This window comes from Protopterus annectens, chromosome 6.part0, assembly GCF_019279795.1.
Source record: "Protopterus annectens isolate FY-2018-M chromosome 6.part0, PAN1.0, whole genome shotgun sequence".
NCBI classification, from domain to species: domain Eukaryota; kingdom Metazoa; phylum Chordata; order Ceratodontiformes; family Protopteridae; genus Protopterus; species Protopterus annectens.
In genome coordinates, this window is record NC_056737.1 from 837,183,302 (window position 1) to 837,204,897 (window position 21,596).

General features: G+C 41.4%; 1 protein-coding gene across 1 annotated transcript; it reads left to right on the top strand.

Annotated features, from left to right (window-relative positions):
- Window positions 1-3,445: 3,445 nt before the first annotated feature.
- On the top strand, window positions 3,446-16,860 carry CKB (creatine kinase B). Its single transcript, XM_044074520.1, has 8 exons — window positions 3,446-3,568; window positions 4,875-5,076; window positions 6,570-6,724; window positions 7,153-7,285; window positions 7,470-7,641; window positions 8,817-8,940; window positions 9,228-9,417; window positions 16,510-16,860. The coding sequence occupies exons 2-8, from the start codon at window positions 4,884-4,886 to the stop codon at window positions 16,686-16,688; spliced, it is 1,146 nt and encodes a 381-aa protein (XP_043930455.1). The 5' UTR covers window positions 3,446-3,568; window positions 4,875-4,883; the 3' UTR covers window positions 16,689-16,860.
- Window positions 16,861-21,596: the final 4,736 nt, after the last annotated feature.

The window sequence follows — 21,596 nt, forward strand, 5'->3', positions numbered from 1 at the left end:
AAGTGCCATCTTCGAGCAGCTGCACATGTGCCAAAGGTAAAACCGTTCATTGGCCATTCTTCTTGCTTGGTTGAACAATCTCTGACCACCTAACAGCCCCACTAAAAGTCAGCAGAAAAGCGTCCCTAAATAATGCTACTTCATACGCTGAACAACAAACCGCTAACATAGCCATCCATAACTTATGTAGTACTGCTGGACATATGGGGTACCTTTTATTTAGGGTCCTGGGTGTTTTCCTCCTCCTCCAGCCCTTAAACGTTACTCAGCCTTGAAAAGAATTAGCCAAGTTCCTTAACCCTACAGCCTGATGAAATCAATTTAAAGCTGACATTGTGCTTCTTGCCATCCCTAAACTCCAGCCTCTTCCCTTTATTACCAGTGTAAGCCCTGATTTGATGAGGTGGTATTGACCATGTTGGCTTCCAGCCTCTGGATAATCTTGCCTGCAAGAATTGCCAAATGCATTTATTATACCATACCCTTGTCCTTGCACTGAGAGCATTACACATTAGCCTCCATTCTTGGTTGCGCACAATTCCCATAACTGATCTGGCACTTGTTCTGGAGTAGGTTTTGTATTCGGAGCCATTAACTTGACCCTGGGCCACTGTAAATGAGAAAGGGAATCTGCTAATGAGTTATCAGTACCTGGTATGTGTTATGCCTTAAATGTAACATTTAATGTCAAACACTGTAAAGCAAAATGCCTCATCATGTTGCCCAATACTCCTTTACCCCCCCAGCTGATTGTTCCCAATGTGCACAATGTTGCTGTTATCAGAGCAAAGCCAAACCACCCTATCTTTCATTTGTTCCCCTAAAATTTCCAAGGCCACTATAAATGGAAAAAAACTCCATCTCTGCAATTGAAAGGCTCAGCTTGCCTTTATCTTGATATGGCCATGCCTCACTGAACCACTGTCCCTGGAAATTGCCAACAAAACCACACCCTCCTGCAGCATCTGTGAATACCTGAAGCGGGGGTTGGCTCACATTTTTCTGCCATATTGACACCCCACTGTATCCTGTTAAAAAATGTAACCATACCTTTAAGTCTTTTTCATGTCTTGCGAAATCCTGATCCGGTGGTACGATTTCATACAACCAGACCCTTTGGCTGCTAGCTGTCTCATAAATGACTGCCCCACTAGAATTACCCTACATGCAAAATAATAAACTCTTCTAATTACTGCAGCTGTTTGGGTGTTATCTTGCTTTGCCCCAGACTTGACTCAAGGCTGACTGTAACTTAACTTTGTCTAAGGGACGCCTCCATTGACCTTTCAAACTATCAATCTCTATGCCCAAAAATGTTAATCTATTTGTTGGGCCCTCCACTTTATCTATTGCTAAAGGTACCCCTAATTCTTTGCATATTGGATTGAAGGTATCTACAGCTTGCTAACATTCACCAGTGTCTTTAAACCCTACAAATAGAAAGTTGTCCAGATAATGAACAATGTTGCCTTCATCTAACCTGCATGCCACTAGCCAATGCAGGAAGGTGCTAAACTTTTTGAAAGTAGTGTATGCAACTGAATACCCAATTGTCATGCATCTATCCATAACTATAGACAGATGGTCTTTAGCCAATTTTAAGTTCTTAATAATACCCCCTTTTTCTTACCTTTTGCTGGTATCCTCAACCCTGTGATAACCCTTCCTCTAACAATGCCGCCTCCTCTATAACTGGATACTCCTTGAGCCACTTACTTAAAATGTCCCCTCTTACAGAATTCGGAAGTGGGTTCTGCGTACCCTTTAAAGGGATGTGTCATGTAAAAGTTTTATTCTGGTGCCTGAAAGATGAAACCTGCCTTGGCCGGTGGTTTGTCTTTCCATGTGTCATACATTGATGCTGAAATTTACATTGTAATTGATTCCAGTAGTGGCCAAATTAAGAGTTAACTATGAGACATATATATATATATATATATATATATATATATATATATATATATATATATATATATCTACACATATATATCTATATCTACACACACACACACATATATATATATATATATATATATATATATATATATATATATATATATATATATATATATATATATATATATATATATATATATATACATATATATATATATATATATATATATATATATATATATATATATATATATATATATACATACATATATATATATATATATATATATATATATATATATATATATATATATATATATATATATATATATATATATATATATATATATATATACACACATATATATATATATATATATATATATATATACATACATGTACATATATGGGTCTACTTTTAAATTCCAAACTGCCAGCAGACCGAACCACAAAAGACTGAGATCAGAAACATGAACAGTCACAATCCTGAAATGTTACAAACTCAAATCCCAGAATACCAAAAACTCTAAACCAAACTGCAGTTTCCTACAACGATAATAAACACCTACAGCTACTGACTTCTCCTCCACTTTAGCAGGGGGCTATGTCTGCACCCCTATGCTGTGGCTGCCTTCTACGGAGGAAAATTACTAGCTGTCTACTTATTATTTTGGTTTTGCAGGACTAATGCAATTATGCAAAGCAACATGTAATATTTTTAATATGCAGCAACTACTTGTTTAAGGGAAAAGGTGAAATGTATTAATTACATGGTTATCATCTTTTATCATAATCAGGCATCTGGATTGTACATAGAAGTAGCTCTAACTGTTTGTGGAGATTGAATGAAAGAATTTGACCTTGTTACCACGTGCCCAATTTAACAGCCATCTCTCAAAAATAAATAAATACAAAATAGGGGGGAAATGCTTCTCAGAATACCCAGACTTTCACAACTTCTGGAGGCTAGTGGCCCCCAACACACCAAGACTGTATAAGTGGATTTTGACACGGACTTAGTAATTGCCTTTGCTCCGCCGCCGGGCTTTGCCATGAACCCCACCTCGTCTAAAACAAGCCCTGCTCGTGGGTGTACTCATAAGGCTCTTTAATATTTCTCCCAAACCTCAGAGGTCACTATATCATGTATTGAGCTGGGGACATTATAATCATTTATTTAATTTTCCTCATAAACTTCAGAGGGATGTAAGTAAGGTCGCGATAGCTTGTGCACATTTTAAACGCCAGATGTGTGGTTTGGGAGAGGAAACAGTATGAGTTAAGCGTAGAAATATAAATGTATTAAACCAGTGAATGTCGTAGCAACTAGTCTTGCTTCACCATTGTTTATAAAGGCATTTTACAATTTGTGGAAACAATGCCTCGATTAAACAAATTTCTTAACATATACTTGCAGATGCTCTGCCCATCCAGTTTAAACGATCACAACCCAGCAGCCTAAGAAAACCATTATAAATCCTATTTTAATATCCTACTAAGCCTCTCCTTCCTACCTCCAATGGAATGAATGAACTAAAAATAGTAACCAATGAGGCGGCGGAGAATGGAAAGTATATATGTCCAGAGCGAGGCTTCCATTGCAGGACACTAGCTAAGGTTTTGGAAGGGTACGAAGCGATTCATCAATTGACTTTTTACCTCCCGCCATTTGGTAAGCAGCATCTTTTATTCGGTCTTTTGAGGATGTGGCATTCCAGCCTTATTGGATATTTTTAGTAAGATTTTATTTATTAATGAAGGATATTTGGTTGCATCAAAGATGGAAGCAAGTGTATTTCAGAAGTTAAACTGTTAGGAGACTGTATGTGGTATTTTATTACTATTTGTAGGCTAGTTTCCCAAGGAGCATACGTGCTAAAACTTGAGTCTCGAATTCCTTGGGCTGTAGCTCGGCTATAAGATTTTTTGGGGAACTTTCGGAAGGATTTTATTTCGTTTTAAGCGGAGCCCCATCCTCCTCATAGAAGAGGTCCTGTAGAAATCCGGACTTATATTCAGTGTTCGTAAGTCAGTTTTATCATTTCAGTGTTACACTTTTTTTTAAAACCACATTCATTCATTTGGTGTTGGTGCACCTTTTTTATCCCGAATAGGACTGGGCACAAAATAAGCGAAAAATTTTTCCCTGACCGTGGTCTGCTTAAGGGGTTCTTTTTCAGTTCTCTCTGCTTGCGTCTGTGTACGACACATGGACAGCCGCTGTGAAATCCGACTGGATGCTGTGTTGTGGTTTCTGATGGGGCTGCAGTAGGACGATCGGCCTTAGCGTAGTTTGGCATATTGCTGCTCCGGAACCGAGAGAAAACAGTCGGGTTTGGCGTAAAGTGAGTTGAATATTCAAAACTCTTCGCATTTGAGTTCCCAACACACTGGGAAGGTACTATGAGACTCAAAACCCTGCATAGTCTTGGTCTGGGTAATTGTGTTTGACCTTGTGCCTGAGGTAGGTGGACCCCCACCTCATACGTAACTCCGGGGTTATCCTCATTTCTCGTTATGGGATGTTCTATTTCGATGTCTTGTAAATGTCGCCTAACCACTAATCAATTTATTTCATTGTTCAGAATACTTGAGTTTGTAATATTTCCCGATGTGCCTAGCCTGGGATGTGACAAGTCCTGTAGCTGTAGTCCAGGTTTCTTCACTGTGCTCTTTAACGATGCCAGGAAGATATCCCTGGAGTAACTTGCCAGTTTAAATCAAATTTAGCAGGTTCCTTTACAGAAGTTACTAAACCATAACTTCTCTTCCACACCCCCAACTAATTCATTCTTTTTATAAGGGACTAACGCTCGATTTTTAAGGCTGAAAATTGGTTATGAAAGTTGGTACAGGTCAACTACCTGCTAATGCTGTAAATGGGACTTGATTTGCTTTTTCAAATCCATACGAACACATTGCCTAATGCACAAGATACTTGGTAGGATACTGTTGCATTATCTTTAATTTCCTTGCAGGTGAAAAGCATGCCTTTTAGCAACAGTCACAACTTGCTGAAGATGAACTACTCTGCTGACGAGGAGTACCCTGACCTTAGTGTCCACAACAATCATATGGCTAAAGTGTTGACAAAGGAGCTTTACGCTAAACTGAGAGATAAACAGACTTCAAGTGGATTTGCTTTGGATGACTGCATTCAGACAGGTGTTGATAATCCAGGTAACTAGCAGCTTGAGTGCTGCCTTCAGTACTAATTGGTGGATGTTCTCTTGTATTTCTAGTTTCCTAGGAATGGACTTTGCACTTAATGTTTTGCATTCCTCCTCTTAATGTTGTACACTGAATAAAGTAATCAGGGTGGGAAAACTTGCCTGTGTTGCAAAGGCGTAGTGAAGATTAGTGAGGCATCTTTTCAAGGGTAGATATTTTGAAGACCTGTAGGAAACTAAATGGCTGTTTATTGTGTGGGACTATACTTCTAGGAGAACTGAACAGGTCTTTTAGCTTGAGTATAGCCTTTCACTTCTGCAAATCAGACAACCCAATCATACCCAGAGCAAACACAAGTTGGTTCTTAAGTGACATTAAGAATTCACGCACGCTAGGTTCAGTCAAGTTTGATGCTGCTAGAAGTGGGAATTCCTGTACATGTGTGGCCTGGAAATTCCTGTACATGTCATTCAGGGACCTAGTTAAAACTAGTTTTTCAGATTTGTGGAAGCCTTCACTCTTTATGTGAATACTACAGCTTATCCCAGTAGCCCCCCCCCCCCCCCCCCGTGGGTTCTTTGACCCCAGTGTGTACTTGCATACATTGTGCACACTGCTTGCTGCTGTGATTTGCCTTGTTTCTAACTTGACAACTTCCACTTAGTACTGTACTGCAGTGTGAGGGATGGCCACTTGCTACTGTAATTGAACACTCCCAAATGCATATCAAGTTTCTTGCAGTCACTGTAGTTGAACTTAAGGCTGTCCTACATTTCAGTCCACTTAGTATTGGGTGGGGAAGCTTAAATCTGCTTAAGCAGTGGGTTGTAGAGCATACACACCTAGTGGGCTTCTTAAGCCTTTATATTGAATTGATATTTTGTTTAGGGCTGCCACACTTTAATATCAGCTGCAGCCAGTTGGGTGTACTATAACAATCATACACCTATGGTGTTAAGGCCAACTATGTATAGCCTGCCCATATGGGCTTGACACCAAGTTGCATAGAAGCTAGGTCTTAACAAAAGTTGTACTAAAATAGGGAATTTTTTTTGAAGTGTATGCTTGCCTCTGTGTCCATAGGAGATTTCCAGACTGCATTTTAATGCTGCAGTGTTTGAGCTCTTGCATGTTGCTACAGCTTTCATTTCTAGTCTACATATGACTAGAAGCAAACCAATTTTATATTGTGGATGACCTGGGACTGTATTGGTACATGAGGCTTGCCCACATCTACCTTCTTGTCAAACTTCTGAACCTTTGTGGTTGGTCATGCATGAAGTAACAGGTTGTGCTATGACAGTATTATGTAGCCTTAAGAGCTACAGCAGTAATAAAACTCCATTTAGAAACCTGTTTAGTGTTTGAAACTGGGTAAATACAGCATACGCCTTTTTATTGCACTTAACATTGAAGGAACACTTGAATAGTCGTCAGTCATTAAGAATTGATTCTTTAGGAGCTTAAAGATCTAACCAGATTCTTCTGCTTCTGCTCTGTAGGTCACCCCTACATTTTAACAGTAGGGTGTGTAGCAGGTGATGAAGAAACCTATGATGTTTTTAAGGACTTGTTTGACCCGGTTATTCAGGACAGACATGGGGGATACAAGCCAACTGATAAACATAAGACTGACTTAAATTCTGAACACCTGAAGGTATGGCTGCTTTTTTTTTTTTTTTTTTCTAATGTACAAGACTGTAATGTGAACCAAAGGGGCAGGACCTCAAGTAAGAGGTCCTCTACAGGAAAGTACCTAGAACAAGTGCACTACAGACAGTGGAACTGGTTGTGCACTGAATTCTAGAGCAGCCTTGTAAGCTGGCTAGCTAAACTTGCTCTTGTGGTAAAGCTACAGGGTACTGGGAGGTCAGGATTAGAGTCTTCAGTCTGGAGCCAGAAAAATATCTGTGCTGTACTGTGGTTAATGTAACTCCTGGTTACACTTTTTTTTTTTTTTTTTTTTTTTTTTTTTAAATATTCACTCTTGTATTGCTCACTTTTAATGGCCACAAATATTGGCCATTCTCAAATGTGAAACAGATTTATTTGACAAAATTCCTTTAACCCTCTTTCATTTCATAGGGTGGAGATGACTTGGATTCAAACTATGTACTAAGCTCCCGTGTCCGAACTGGCAGAAGCATTCGTAAATTTTGCTTGCCCCCTCATTGCTCTAGGGGTGAGAGACGGGCAATTGAAAAGCTATCCATAGAAGGTGAGGATTCTACATTACAGTATGTACAATAGCCACAGTATTAGGAAAGTTCCTCTGTAGCAGTCTTGTGTATTCTTTACCTCTAGACTGACAGTGGTTAACATTCTCCATTTCTGGAGCTGTAGTGTACATTTTGGAAGTTTTTCTTGAACATATTATTGGAGAGCACTTTTCTCCTTTTTAGCCTTGTCCAACTTGACTGGTGACCTGAAGGGAAAGTATTATGCCTTGAAGAACATGACTGAAGAGGAACAGCAGCAGCTCATTGATGACCACTTCTTGTTTGACAAACCAGTCTCTCCTCTGCTGTTGGCTTCTGGTATGGCACGTGACTGGCCTGATGCAAGGGGTATTTGGTAAGTACAAACTCATCTGTAGATGGGGGGGGGCCCTTATCTAAACCGGGGGACTAGACTTGGCCAGCTCACTTCTCTCATGGCACAAGTCCTCCTTGCACTAGGGTTTTGTAAGCTATAGAAATGCTTGACATGGCAGCTTTTGGAACGGGTAGAACACCTAATGAGGTGTGAATCGTGGATACAGAAGTGGTGCAACTAGGATGCCAGGCTCTTTAACAGCGAGCATGACCCTCTTACCTAGGATGGGGGAGCTGGAACCAGTAACTGCTTGGGCTGTCCTAGTAGTAGAAATTTTAATTCCTGACGTCTAAGGTGGTCAGGGCTCCTTAGCCTCTCAGAACTTACTGATCACAAGTTACATGAACTGTGAATGTGTAGATATTGCTGTGAAAAGTTGCCCATCTGAATTCTGCAGTACCTACTTGGTGGTAACCCATGTAACACTCCTGAATTTCTAATGCCTGCATGGAAAATCAGAAGGCACTAGGAAATAGGAGGTATGACATTTTGCAGTAGGAGTAACTTGTATTTGTTGCTGGGGGTAGTTTATAGCCATGACCAACTGCAGTGAAGTGGCTCTGAAGTACCAAATAGTGAAGCTGAATTACTCAACTAGCATGGTAACACTGGTCAAAGCCAAGACATCAAGACCAAGAAAGATTGAGTAGGGTACACTGTCCACAGCAGACAACACTAATGGCACAGTGGTGTAACTGGGGAACTGTAAGGCCAGCCTAGAGTTGGCTGATATGGCTGTGGTCAAGCCCCAACTCAGTTTAGGGGGTAGAAATGCCAGAAGTAACTTCAGGGCTGTGTGACATAGTAACAAGGCAACCTAGTTTAAAACTTTGGAGGCTGGGGCAAGATGTACACTGCCAAGCAAGCTTCATAATGTATAGCTTGGTCTGAGTTGTGTATTGGGAGGGGGGTGGTGGTGTGTGAATGCTAAGAATAAGCTTTTGAGGTAAAGCTTAGTCTATGCAGCATGTGTAAACTATGCAAGTTGGACTGATGTGCAAGCCATCCCTTAATTTATCAAATAGTCATTTTTCTGAAGCTGGTAACAAGCCATTGTCAAAGTAGCCTTGCTATAAACTGCCAGTACTGTTAATCTTCTACATGACTTTTATTCTTAATTGCAGCTGTTTTAAATGTTTCTATTTGTCTTGTAGGCATAATGACAATAAGACTTTCCTTGTCTGGGTCAATGAGGAAGATCACTTGAGAGTTATCTCAATGCAGAAGGGTGGAAACATGAAAGAAGTCTTCAACAGATTTTGCACAGGATTAACAAAGGTAGGAATGTGCTAATTCCTAGCAACAAACATTTGGCTATCAAAAATTAGAACTCCAGAATGGAGTGGCCCAAGATCACTTATCTGCAGACTAGCCTAATGTATCCCATACATTCTTTCATGGAATGAAGTCTGCAGAATTTCTTACAGGCCTAGCCAGTGGATTAATAAACTGCCTCCAGAGTAGTCTGACCTGTGAACTTCATAGGCTTGCTGCTGTAACTTTTGTAAAACTGTCTGCCACAAATGTGTACTTGGTTAATTGAACATGTGGAAATCTCTTTGCAGATAGAGGAACTGTTCAAGAACAGAGGGTATGAATTCATGTGGAATGAGCACCTTGGTTACATCCTCACATGTCCATCCAATCTAGGAACTGGCCTTCGTGCTGGCGTACACATCAAACTTCCAAACCTTGGGAAGCACGAGAAATTTGGGGAGATTCTTAAAAGATTAAGGCTGCAGAAACGGGGAACAGGTGAGTGATTACAATGTCTTATGAAAGTGAACATTATATTCCAGTTTTATTTTTAGAATACTATTCCTTCCTGCACTTGGCTTGGCCTTGAGTGGTGGTGTACAGTGAAACTCCTAATTGATACCATAGATACTGGGGGGCAAATCATTTAGGAGCGGCCTGTCCAAGACTAGCTGAGAGGGGTAAACTTTGCATATGGATAGGTATTAACTTGTGTGGAGTGTTCCATAGCGGCAATATAATCTGCAGGATCTCACTTGCTCTTGTTGCAGAAGTCTTGCACCCTCAGACTTTAGTATTTTGACTAACTTGCTGATCTATGGTTTAGAAGATGTCACTGTCTTAAGACCTTGTTTCTACTTCAGAAAATTGGATGTAAATTACTTGACTAGCAGTTAGAAATCTAATGTCATTTGGAGCCTTTATATTTAAGTCTTAAAGCCTTTGTGCAACTGCTGCATAAAAAAAACTACTGTAAGTGTACACATGCAGCATTAATTACAGGTGAACTTGGCTTGCAAACCTTAAAGCTGCATCTGTTCTGCAAAAATTGTCTTGCCTCCCTGGGCCTAGGTCATGGCTGAAAAGGGTTTTCAGTTTTGAAATGTACCTATTCTACTTGTCCATTTCTCTCAACCTAACCTACATGGTTACTGGAATTTTAAAACTACTATGGGCGATGCTATCCTCCATGTTTTGCATTTTGTATTAAAAGCAAGGCTGTTAACTTAATTGTGAGCCTGGTTTGTGACTTCACCTGGTTATGCTAGAAAGTTGACCTGTACACTACCACAGTAAACTAAAGTTATTACCAAATCGAATACTACAGAGTGAATATTGAGAGCCTTATTTTGCTCCAACACCATTGAATGCTTAAGTGGTATAAGGGCGTTGAGTGGGTTCAGCACCAAAACAGTTCTAATTTATCTACAAAGTAAGAATATTCAGTCTAATGCTGATCTGTTATGATTCTCTATCCACCTCATTAACACCAAGTGTTATGCCTAGTGCATCGTATCCAAAGTATATGATGGGGGGGGGGGTATTACTAAATTGTTCTAGTTTGTCAATGTTCTGTATACTGGAGGTGCAGCTAATGGCATTTCCCTCCAAAGGTGAATCACACTGGCCTTCAGTTTCCAGAACACTCACCTGGGTGGGGAGCAGTAAGGATGTCCTGAACCTTCCTTCAGGAAGGCAAAGGGCATTGGTCGCTACTGGGATGGACAAGACTCCTTGAGTTAGGTTGGTCAAGGAGGGTTTAGCACAGTTGCATGAGGTACTGGCCCAGTTTTCATGCACAAGATATTTTAGGAATAAAAGTGGTCTAAGATTTCTTAACCTGTCAATTTCTGGAATTTTATTTGTGCCCCATTATGGAGCCATGACACTTGTTATACTCGGATTTGTAAATTCACAACACAGCAGTTACAATTGCAGTTGCAATTGCATGGGGCTGTGCACTATCATTGTGGTCTGTCATTACAATGATCCCCTTTGTCAGATGTTTCAAACGTGTGACACCAAGATGTATGCAAACTTGCTAATGGCATACAGCAGCCACTGCTATTGTGCAGCATTCGCCACTAGAACTGGTGACATGTATATAGTTGCATGGTGTCTAAAACTATCCCTTAACAGTTGTGCAGCTTCCCTAGTTCCACACTTAAGAATTGTGTGCACTTCCCAAAAGTGGAAGATTCCACTTTGCAAACTAATACTTCAGGCTTGGCGAAAGCAGTTAACAACCCACAACATTCTGTACTAACAACCCTGCACTTAAAGCAATTGTTGCACTGTCTTCTGAAGCAGGATAGTTCCATATTTGAATGGGCTGTCAGCATTTCTAAATCTGAAATGCTCCTCTCCCTGCTTTAATCTTGATATGCTACTAAATTGGGAAGGGTGAAAATTTGGGTGGTCTAGTTAGGAAAGCTATCATTGACACCTAGATGTTTTGATGTTTTGCTTCATATTTGCATCAATCATTACAAAACCATGCTATATATAGTTTCAAGGGTTTCTTTAAGCTTGTCTAATAGTGAACTGAACTGCATTGAATTTTTGCCTGTCTAGTTTGGTAAATATTGGCTGTTTGCATAGATATTTCTTATTTAGAAATATCTCAAACGAAGTAACACCTTAGCCTTGTACAAAAGCTGTCTTCTAGATGAACAAAATGCTACTGATCAACTTGAATGGTTGGTTGCTGATAGTTAACTAAAATTACCAATTAAGCTAATCTGGAAAAATCCCCAACTGTTCTAGTACAGCTTGTTGGTGTAATGTAAGCTGAATTCCTAGGTGTACAGCTGCCAAAGCCTTGTCTTAAGCAGCCACTATCCACTTGAATATGCCTCCTGTCAAAACAAATGTGGCAGAATAGATCTGCCCCCTACTCCATGTGCAAGGCAGCTTCTTTTGGAGCACTCTTCCAGTGTACCCCTTCCCCAAAAGCTGTGTAAACTTCTACCCCTGCTGCTGTGCAGTACTGTTTGAGGGGGGTGCCACCCTTGCAGAAACTGAGCAGGGGTTTAGGGCTATGCCTCTAGCTATTAAGCATTCCATTTTAAACTTTGGATAACTTAATATCGGTCTCCTTCAGCAGAGCTGTACAGAAGCCTTCATTTTCAGACTAAACTGAGGGAAGAGCTGAATGGTAAAAGCTGAATGGTAAAACATTAAAGTGCATTACTCTGCCTTGTTTGCATCAGGGGTGGATATTTTAACTTCAGGCTTGGAATCTTGTCTCAAATTCCACCAGGCTTCTGTTGATGCAAGATTTGAGTATTTGCATTATGCCTGAAGTACTTCAGAAGTTCCAAAAATGGAACATTGCAGATTTTACCAAGATTCTAAAACCAACAAACTCTTACAGTATTTGGCTCCATGGTGCAGAGGCTTGGAGCCCTAACCAGCTCAGGTGACTAGAGACAGGCACTTAGAAATGAGTGGTGCTGCTCTTATAGACTTAAATATCTGGCCCTAGTGTTGGCATTGGGGGGTTAGGAGTAACTTTGCTACTGATGCCTCTAACTCGGGCATGGGCAAACTACAGCCTGGGGGCCACATGCGGCCCGTTAAACGTTTTGATTTGGCCTGCCAAACTTGAATTCCCCTGCAATTCTGATGTTTCCTCACTAGATGGCGCACTCTAGATATATTGGCTTTGTTGAGGTGAAGTGTGGGCCTATTACTCCACGTTTGCACTTTACCCTTTGACCCACCTTCAGCATCATTAACATCAACAAAGCCAGCCACAGATCCAAGTTAACAGACCTACACCTCAGATCCATCCTGAGAATCGCCACAACAAAACTAACTCCAGACTTTGTGCTGGCTAAAAAAGACCAACAACACTGCTCCCATTAAAATGTGTGTCTCCGTGATACGTACGTTGTTAAAATAGTGCGCGCAGATCAAATATAACGCTTCGCAGACTGACTTGCTGCAACTGTTTCGTCCTTGCACTGGTCGTTTACTTTTGGCACCGGGGAAACAAATTGAATAAAAGGAAAAGTACATCTGCATCTCCTACAATTTTTGAAAAAAGACAGGAGTGTGATGGTGAAGGATAACAGAACTTTCAGTGCTTTAAAATAAAATGGTCATTTATTTGATTTTCAGTGTTTAAAGACTCATTTCGAAGTCAGATTTTATTGTAATGCTTTTCATTTTCATTGGAAATTAAAGCACATGTTTTCTCCATATCCCAAGATGTGTATTTTTCCCCCAATGAGGTGATGTTTTCAAAGCATCTGCTCCTGTTCCGGCCCCTTTGTCAAATGTTAGAACTCAATGTGGCCCACGAATCAGTTTGCCCACCCCTGCTCTAACTCCTTCCTGGCTGTGCTTTGTTTACAGGCCATAATGTAGAGCTTTCTTATCTTGGTAGCTCCTGTCAAACTCTTGCTTTGTAAGGTGCATCCTGCTAATGTGCTTAAGGTGCATCTCAAAGGGGGGGGGGGTGATCTCTTGTAGGCTTAAGGCATACAAGGTGAGAAATAGTGCACAATTTATATATTATACATAAGAGCTGTGCTAGTTAAGATATCCTAGCCACTTGCAGCATGGCTGAAGGAGCTACCCAGGCCTTCCCTGCTTCTCTCCCTTCTGCACTGCAGTAGATGCTAAATAGAGTAGAGGTCCTAGCACAGATCCTGGCAGACTCCACCTTCATCCCCACATTACTGTAAGTCCTGTCCATAAGACAGTTTGCTTTTTCCATAATCATATGCATGTAGCATGCAATTAAATGCATTGGCATAGCTGCACTGGACTGCTTTCCTGCAGTTTCTGGTCTGGGTGACCATTCACTAGTCAAAAGATCTAAACTGCTGTGATTAGTTGGTCTGAGCAATGTTAATTTTGCTGATGTTACAAGTTTTGTAATTGTCTGTTCTTTCCTCCTAGGTTGTGGAAGACCCCCTCCCATGAACTTAATCCATGTAACTTTATCCCTGTGTTGTATACCTTAAGGAGGTCCTTGGTTTGTGTTTCTCCTTGCTGGTCCCCCTCATTTGTTTGGATATAGTTATGACCACAGCCAGACTTGCTCTTCTGCTTGCTTGCCAATAAACTTTTGTTAAATATTGTCACTGCCATTCAGGCTTGGGAGTCCTTCAGTAACTGTGTCCAACCACTGAAGCGTGCTAATAAAATACAGGCACTAGTCTAACTCCCTTTTAAGATTCTTTGTGCTCTAGGTGAGTCTGCAAAAAAAATTCACCCTGAACTGCTAAAGCAAGGGGCATAATTGTGCCCTCATGGTCTTTTATTTTTTTCATTAATGTGAGTGAATTCTTGCACTTTGTTTAAAATGCATGCTTAAATCTGCTAGCCTCATCATTTCATGGTGGCCCATTGTATAATTTCACAAATGAGACCAATTCAAGACCTATTCCAACACCATAGAATGGACCTACTTTCTGCTGGAAAGCTGCTAAAGTCCAGCAGAGCTGCAATAGTTATGGGGAGGGAGGAGAGCTGAACTTGCTGTCTTCATACTTGCTGTGCAGCAGGCAGTCCATGACCATTCCAGTTTGTTGGCGTGCATATTCTAATGGCCTCAACCTGCTAAACATTAGGAGTCCCCACACTTGGTGATGCACGCATGCATTTAATGCTTTTGGGAAACCTTTTTAACCCATAAGCCTGCAATTGGGCAGTTATCTGATTTGTCACTAGCTGGAGAGTAGCCGCATTTCTCATTAGCAAAGATGGTAAAATCTTACCATAAATACAAGATCAAAGTCCAGTATGCAGTAACCACCAACAGGCTGAGAATAATGTAGAACAGCTCACGAGGTATCGAGGACAGATGAAAAAAGCTTGGTAATTTATTTAACGCCACAAAAGTGTATTTCAGTTTGTGGCGTTAAATAAATTACCAAGCTTTTTGGAGTCATCTGTCCTTGATACCTCCTTGTGAGCTGTTCTACATTATTCTCAGCCTGTTGGTGGTTACTGCATACCGGACTTTTTGATCTTGTATTTGTGGTTAGTTTCGGAACGTTTACTTTGTGTGCATTTAAAATCTTACCGTAGCTGTAGTTTACAGTCACTACTAGAAATCCAGTTGTGTGGATTTTTCTAGAACACCATCTCAAATGGTGCCATGAGCCATCAAGCTTAACCTGCAGTTTGACCTTCTGCAGTGTGGCAGATTGCAGAGCATAAATGCAAATGTTCGTGTGCTTGTTCCTTAATGCATACTGCTTGGTGCAGGTGTCAATTCAACTTTCTAATTTCGTATTGGAAACTGCCTGGTGAATATAACTACCTTAGATGTGCTTCCCATTTCAGAGTTTCAGACTCTAAGCTGTACTTCTGCTGGCAAGGGAATAAAGTCGAGAGGAGCATCACACAGCTTTATCTGAAAGTGTGGAGCTCCCCAGGTTGCACTGGAGTAGCTCTCCTATTGCTCCAGCTGCTTCTAAAGATTTCTGCATTTTCACTTTTACTTTTGATAATGCTCCACTTAAGAGCCCAATCCCTCGGAGCCCTAAACCTTATCACAATGAACAAAACATGCTGGAGGGATAGGTTCCTGACCCAGAGACTCCTCATATTCTGGAATAGACTGCCTGTACATGTCAGAGTGCCTCCTTGGCCCTCTTCAAAAGGAACCTTTATTGGAAAATCACCCCAGGGATCACATCACCCTGCTAGACAGGGGTCAAGGGAAGTAAATATTGTGGGAAGAAATATCTAGGGAATTTGGCTAGGTTTGTATAGGCCCTAGGGCCGATAGCCTAGTACCAACCTACAATACACTTAAACCAGAATACTAAGACAAAGTTACTCTTGCTACCCAGTAAAACCTCTTGGCAGCTTGAGTTTGCATGTTTGTCCCATTTTTGGGCTTTCTCCAGGTATTCTGGAGTCATGTTTGCTTGAAACTTACGGTGGTTGCATGTGAGGTGTAATGTACTCAAGCTCATGACCTAGCCCACAAACTGTTCCTACTCTTCAAATGTGAAGGCACAGCTTAGTGGATGTTGGTAATTAGTGACTGACTAGTCATGCCTAATGGTCTTGTCATACCAGCAACTCTAGATTGCTTTGGATGCTGGGCTGTCTATATACTGCATTGTTAGAATGCAGAAACTCTTGCACAGGGTAGGAACAGTCACTAAATTACAATTGCCTTCTGGTTGACTCCTCCCTAACTTTTGTATGGAATACTTGCAAGTTGGACATCTTGGCAGCACTTCTGACAGCTCTCCTGCAATAGTGTCCTTCACCTGCCTCATGTTTTGTCCCTGAATTGCACAAGCCTGCACAACTTCATTAGTACATAGAATAGTACTACATAGCCAGCTGAAGTAGCCCATGCCATGCATGGGCAGCTTCTGTCCTGTAATATGAATCCTCCAATCCATTTTGTGATTCTTGCCATGGAAAAGCAAGGACCATACAGGCTGACCTGTTGGCACATGTGGTCCAATAGGATAATGCAGAATTTTTCTGGAGTAGCTTTAACTGCTTCTGTGCAGGTGAGTTAAGTCTCTAAGCTTTAAGTCTTGGTTTTGCAACTTTGTTTATACTTGGTGTTACTGTCAAAGCTAGTAAATCTTTCTGTTATTATAGGTGGTGTTGATACTGCTGCTGTGGGAGGAGTATTTGACATTTCTAATGCAGATCGATTGGGTTTTTCTGAAGTCGAGCTTGTTCAAATGGTGGTAGATGGTGTGAAGCTACTTACTGAAATGGAGAAACGCCTTGAGAAAGGCCAGTCTATTGATGACCTCTTACCAGCTCAAAAGTGAAGCACTTTAAAGGACTCTCTAACTTATTGAATTCCATGACTGCTATCAAAAGAACCTTTGTTTCCACAACCCAACTTTGTCAGCACTGTATTGTATAGTCTTCCATGTATTAGAAATGCTTTATTTTTGACTGCAATGTCAGACTGAAAATAAAATATTTTGTGCCCTGTGACTGACCTGTCAAAGCTTTTACACCTGCTTGGCGTAAGGGTGATCTAGTAAAGGTTAAGTGAAATGTAATGCTTGATGCAGTATTTAGGCCAGTACTAACTAATGTAGTGGATCTGATGGATTTTATTGCTGGAAACTTTAGAAATTGACTCTAAATGGTGGTGTCTAGAAACATTAAGGGTAAAATGTTTGGCTAGCATGGAGGCTCAATAGCCAGCATCTTCATGGAAAAATTGCATGTCACAATGTTGCTAGCACACTTCACCCACAGCATCCTGTACTACATATATTGCCCATTTTAATTTAAGTGATTTAAATTAGGACTTTACTGTTGCGGTGGTGCTGTGGTAGCATTGTCTCCTCATAGCAAGACATTGTCCTGTTCAATTCTCAGCTAGAGCGTCTTCTGTGTGTAGGCATACATGAATGGGGCATGACTTTGAAGGTTGTGCATCAGGGCTGGTAATTCACTTCCAATCAGCAGACCAGAGTTGGTGACCCCTAACCGGGAAAAACAGACACAGACACCAACTATTAGTATCCAAAGAAATTGGGAGCTTTTGACTAGTCAAACTGCTTTACTAAGGAGTTGGTAGGATCAAGCCACTTTCAGCTACTCTAAGCTAAAATTTGAGTTGTGCTGCAAGTATTCCATTTGACTCCAGTCAAATCTTGGCATTTGGCCTACTACCAAAGCTTAATTCCTACTCCTGCACCCCTGTACATTAACTGCTGTGACTGCTGCCCTCCGCTTCTTTGCATAAGAAGAGTTCACAAATTATATCTGATTCAAGTGTTTGGGGTTTGACAAATGGTGGCATCTCCTGTGTACAACTAGTGCTTTACAAAAGGCCAGACTGCTAGTTGGATATAATCTTGCAGTGAATCAAGTTGTGGGTTACTGAAACTGCCTTTAATTTGCTGTTACACACCCCCCCCCCCCAATGTTGTAGCATGGCTAACACAATTGCAGTCTTTGACTATTGGAAAATTGCAATGCTGCTGAAGAAAAGTTTGAATCTGCTTTCAGACTGTAATTGGGTGTGCTAAAGTTTGCTAGTTGAGCTTTAGTGTGTGTCTAAGTACCAGTTGTGCAGCTTCACATAAGTTTCTTGGGAAGTGGTTACTTTTGTAAGGCCAAAGTGGCTGAACTGGCAAATATTTGAGCAAGACTCAAACTGAAACAGAAATGTGAACAAACATGATCCTACTAGTTTAGGAAGTGGCACCCTGAAGTCCCAAACTTTACTGAATATGGGCATCCTAATCTTGCCTTCCTCTCCCAATAAAGGTCACAGACAAGTGGGTGCACCTATTGTAGGTCCAAATGGTAAGTGGTCTTGGCTATGCTAGATAGTGCAAGCAACTTTTTTTTTTTTTAGAAGTTTTCCAAAGCTCTGAAAATGGCTTCACTTTAAAACCAGGGCATAATGACTAGTCAACTTGGCTGTGCTTGTGTGGTTCCCACTAAGCTTCCATTTGCACCAATAGCAAAATGGAGTGGTAAAGATTAATTCAACATAATCTAAATGAGCTGCTAAAGTCAAAAGTAATCAAAGTTAGAGCAGTCTCAGGATTGTTTGGAATTGAGCTTTATGCTGCTGAAGGAGCAGACTGGGGGGGCAGGAATGTCTCCACTTGTCTTGTATCACTGTTGCAGTATCTTTTTATGGATCTCTGCCCAAAGTCTCATCTTGTATGAGTTTTAAGTTGCATATACTCCCACACAGAACTTGGGCCATAAGTGACATGGACAGTTGCCCAGAACTTTGCTGCCAGCCTAACTTATTGCTCATTGGTCTGAGCCTTGTTGCTGTGCTGAATATCTAGCTGTCAAACCCAACAAATGCTTGTCTTTCTCTTTGGTCTTTTCACTTAGTTCATCCAAGAAGTGGAAAGTGGGAGGCAGAAACTCCATAAGGATGGCCATTAATTTCATATGGGTGTTGGCCATTAATTTCATATGGGTGTTGCTTCAAAGGTATGGTCATGCTTATCTGTAAGGTGCGTGTGCCTAACTTCCTGGCAATTTCTCTGGCCCAGGGTAATGTGGTGGAATCTCCTAATCCTGAGATACTAAGAGCCTCTTGCTAGGCAAGAAGGCCAAGAAGTCTCAGCCAGATTCTTCTGTCCAAACTCCCAGATTTCCTTGAAGTGGGAAATGGTGCTATAGGGCATTAAAAAATTTACATCAGATTCCTCTGCCATGACCTTGTCAGCAACTGGCATGCATCACTTCATATGTCTTCCAGACATTGAGGAGGAGCTGCATTTGATTTCTTATGGGGTCTTAGGATTCTGCAGATATTGCTCCAGGAAGAGTTTCCAGGTACTTGCTGAGGTTTCACTAAGGGTCAATTTCAGACTATTCATTTGCAGATCCTTAGGATGGGGAAGTGTTCATATGGGGGGGGGGGTTCCACCTTGACCCTAAAGCTACTTCAAAGGCGGTCTGTCCTGCTACTCTTTGGACCTGTACTCCTAACCTGCCTAAAATCAGATTCCTCTGAGGATTCAGTCTGGTCCTTGTCCTTTTCAGATGCCCTCACTTTTTTGCTTATAGCAGAGTAGTCTTGGCCCATAGTCTCCTTGAATTTTACTTTTTGACACAGTTGCTAGAATGGTGGAAATACTTTAAGGGGGATTAAGTGTCTTAATCTGATGTGAGTTGCTTCAGGTGGATACTCCTAAACCTGTAGTGCCTCTTGTATTGGCTGCCTTGTTAAGCACTGCTGCTTCAGTCTCCTGCTCCTAAGAAACCAAGGTCCCTGAGGATTGTTTGCTGTTGCCCTGCTGCTGTGGTTTTCTGACCTTCCAAGTGCTTGCTCTCTTCCAAACGTGTCCTGATAAGAATGGTGGGGCAATGGAGAGGATTGGCAAGGTTTACATGTTGATTACACCCACACAACTGGGTATGCTCTAGCCTGGTTTGCTTAGGCTTTTCAAATGTATTTCTTGCCTGCTCCTCCCCCTGATTCTGAAGGCAAATCTTTAGATTTTAGTTCATGTGGCTCTTCATTCTCGTATAGCTACGATTCTGTGGATGAATCTTCTAGGGCTGCAGCTTTTGGGTCAGGCATTTGCTTCATCTTGTCTGCTGTGGACATGAAGGCCAAGTTGTGTGATCTTTGGCTAATCACTTTGGGACTGTTGCTGACCTTAAGTCACTAAGGTCCTGCAAGACTTTTGTCTTGTGTTCTAGACAAATTGTAATTCTAGATCTGCTGTCTGCAAGCAATCCCACCAGGGCAGGAAGGGTGGTAGGAAAGACTCTCCTGTAAGGCTTCTGACTTGGTCTAGAAACCTTATCAGAGCCAGTTTTGGACTGTTTGCCCCACCCCTTTTAGACAATGGTTCTTTGTCCCCTCAGCTTTCCCCTTTGTCTTCCAGATTGGCTTAACTTCAGACTCTTGACAGGTGATAAGCCCCTCCCCCTAATTACTTTCATGGTATGTAAGTCTCTTCCTTTGGATTGGATTCCTCTAGAGCAGCCTCATTTCCCAGATGTCTTGGGGTCCCTGGTGGACCAAGGAACCATTCAACCTGTCCCCCTTCCCAAGTGGAAGGGGTTTTTATTCCAGGATGTTCCTGTTTCCTCAAAAGGGGGGCAGTTCCTGTTTCCTCAAAAGGGGGGCAGTTGGAGACCTATGGGGAATCTTACTGTGAAATACCTTTCTCAAGGTCCCCCTTCAGATGTTTACACTTAAAACCCTGTTTTCTCCACTATCAGGCTTTTCTGGTGTCTCAGAATGTGATGGCAAGCACTCTTCAGATTCAATTTGCCATCCTTTCTGAATTTTTTTACGTTTCTATTTCTTAAATTTTCAATTCTCTGCTTTGCCCTTTTGTTCTCTACTGTCAGGGGTATTCACAAAATGCCTAGCTCCTGTGATTTGTTTTCTGCAGGCTCCAGTGCAGATTTTACCTTGTCCAGACTGCAGCATCATCTTGTCCAGACAAACCTGTTGCAGGATCTTGAGTTCATCTCATGTTCAGGTTCACTATCCGCTTTCAGAAGTTTGTCTGATTTCCTCCAGATTGTGCATCTGAGATGCAGGATTCAGTGCTAATGTTGGCACCTCCAAAAGTTTTGTAATGGGACAGCCCTCTTCCAGTCCATTTGGTACCCAAGATTCATGGCCTCTTCCAATGCTTTCTCTTGCCCAGTTCTGTATGTGGGAGCTTTAATGGTGCCTAAAGTTTGTTTGCCTGTAGTATTGCCACCCTCCATTTCATTTACCTGTCTTTTCCTAAGGAAGGAATTCAAATAGATTAAGCACTTGCTCTGAACCCAGGCCTGCCCTTTCAGCCTCCAGTCACTAAGAACTTTTCAATGCCTCAGACATGAGGTGGAGGGCTGCTTGTGGTCACCTGGAAGTTCAGGGTTTCTGGGACTTGTCAGAAGTTGGACCATATCGACAATGGAGATGATGGCACTGATCCAAACCAAGCTTTTTACCCAGTGTGTTTTCCAGGCCCCCTTGGTGTACACATACCACACAGTGTATGTCAAGCAGGGAGGCACACCATCTTTGCATAATGGCTTTTGGTAATCTGTTAACTGGTCTCTGAATTTAGATTGAAGAATCTAGTTGCAGTCTCAGAGCAGGTACAAAACATAGGCTCATGAATGGATGCTTCAGAGGCCTGTTTCTGGACATGACCCATTGGGGTTTTCCTCTGGTAGATTTATGCCTTTCTTATGAACAGGCAGCTCCCTCTTTGTTCCATAATGCC

Coding starts and splice junctions, on each gene's coding strand:
- CKB (XM_044074520.1), top strand. CDS start 4,884: ATGCCTTTTAGCAACAGTCACAACTTGCTGAAGATGAACTACTCTGCT. Junction 6,725..7,152: donor TAAATTCTGAACACCTGAAG/GTATGGCTGCTT, acceptor TTCATTTCATAG/GGTGGAGATGACTTGGATTC. Junction 8,941..9,227: donor TTTGCACAGGATTAACAAAG/GTAGGAATGTGC, acceptor ATCTCTTTGCAG/ATAGAGGAACTGTTCAAGAA.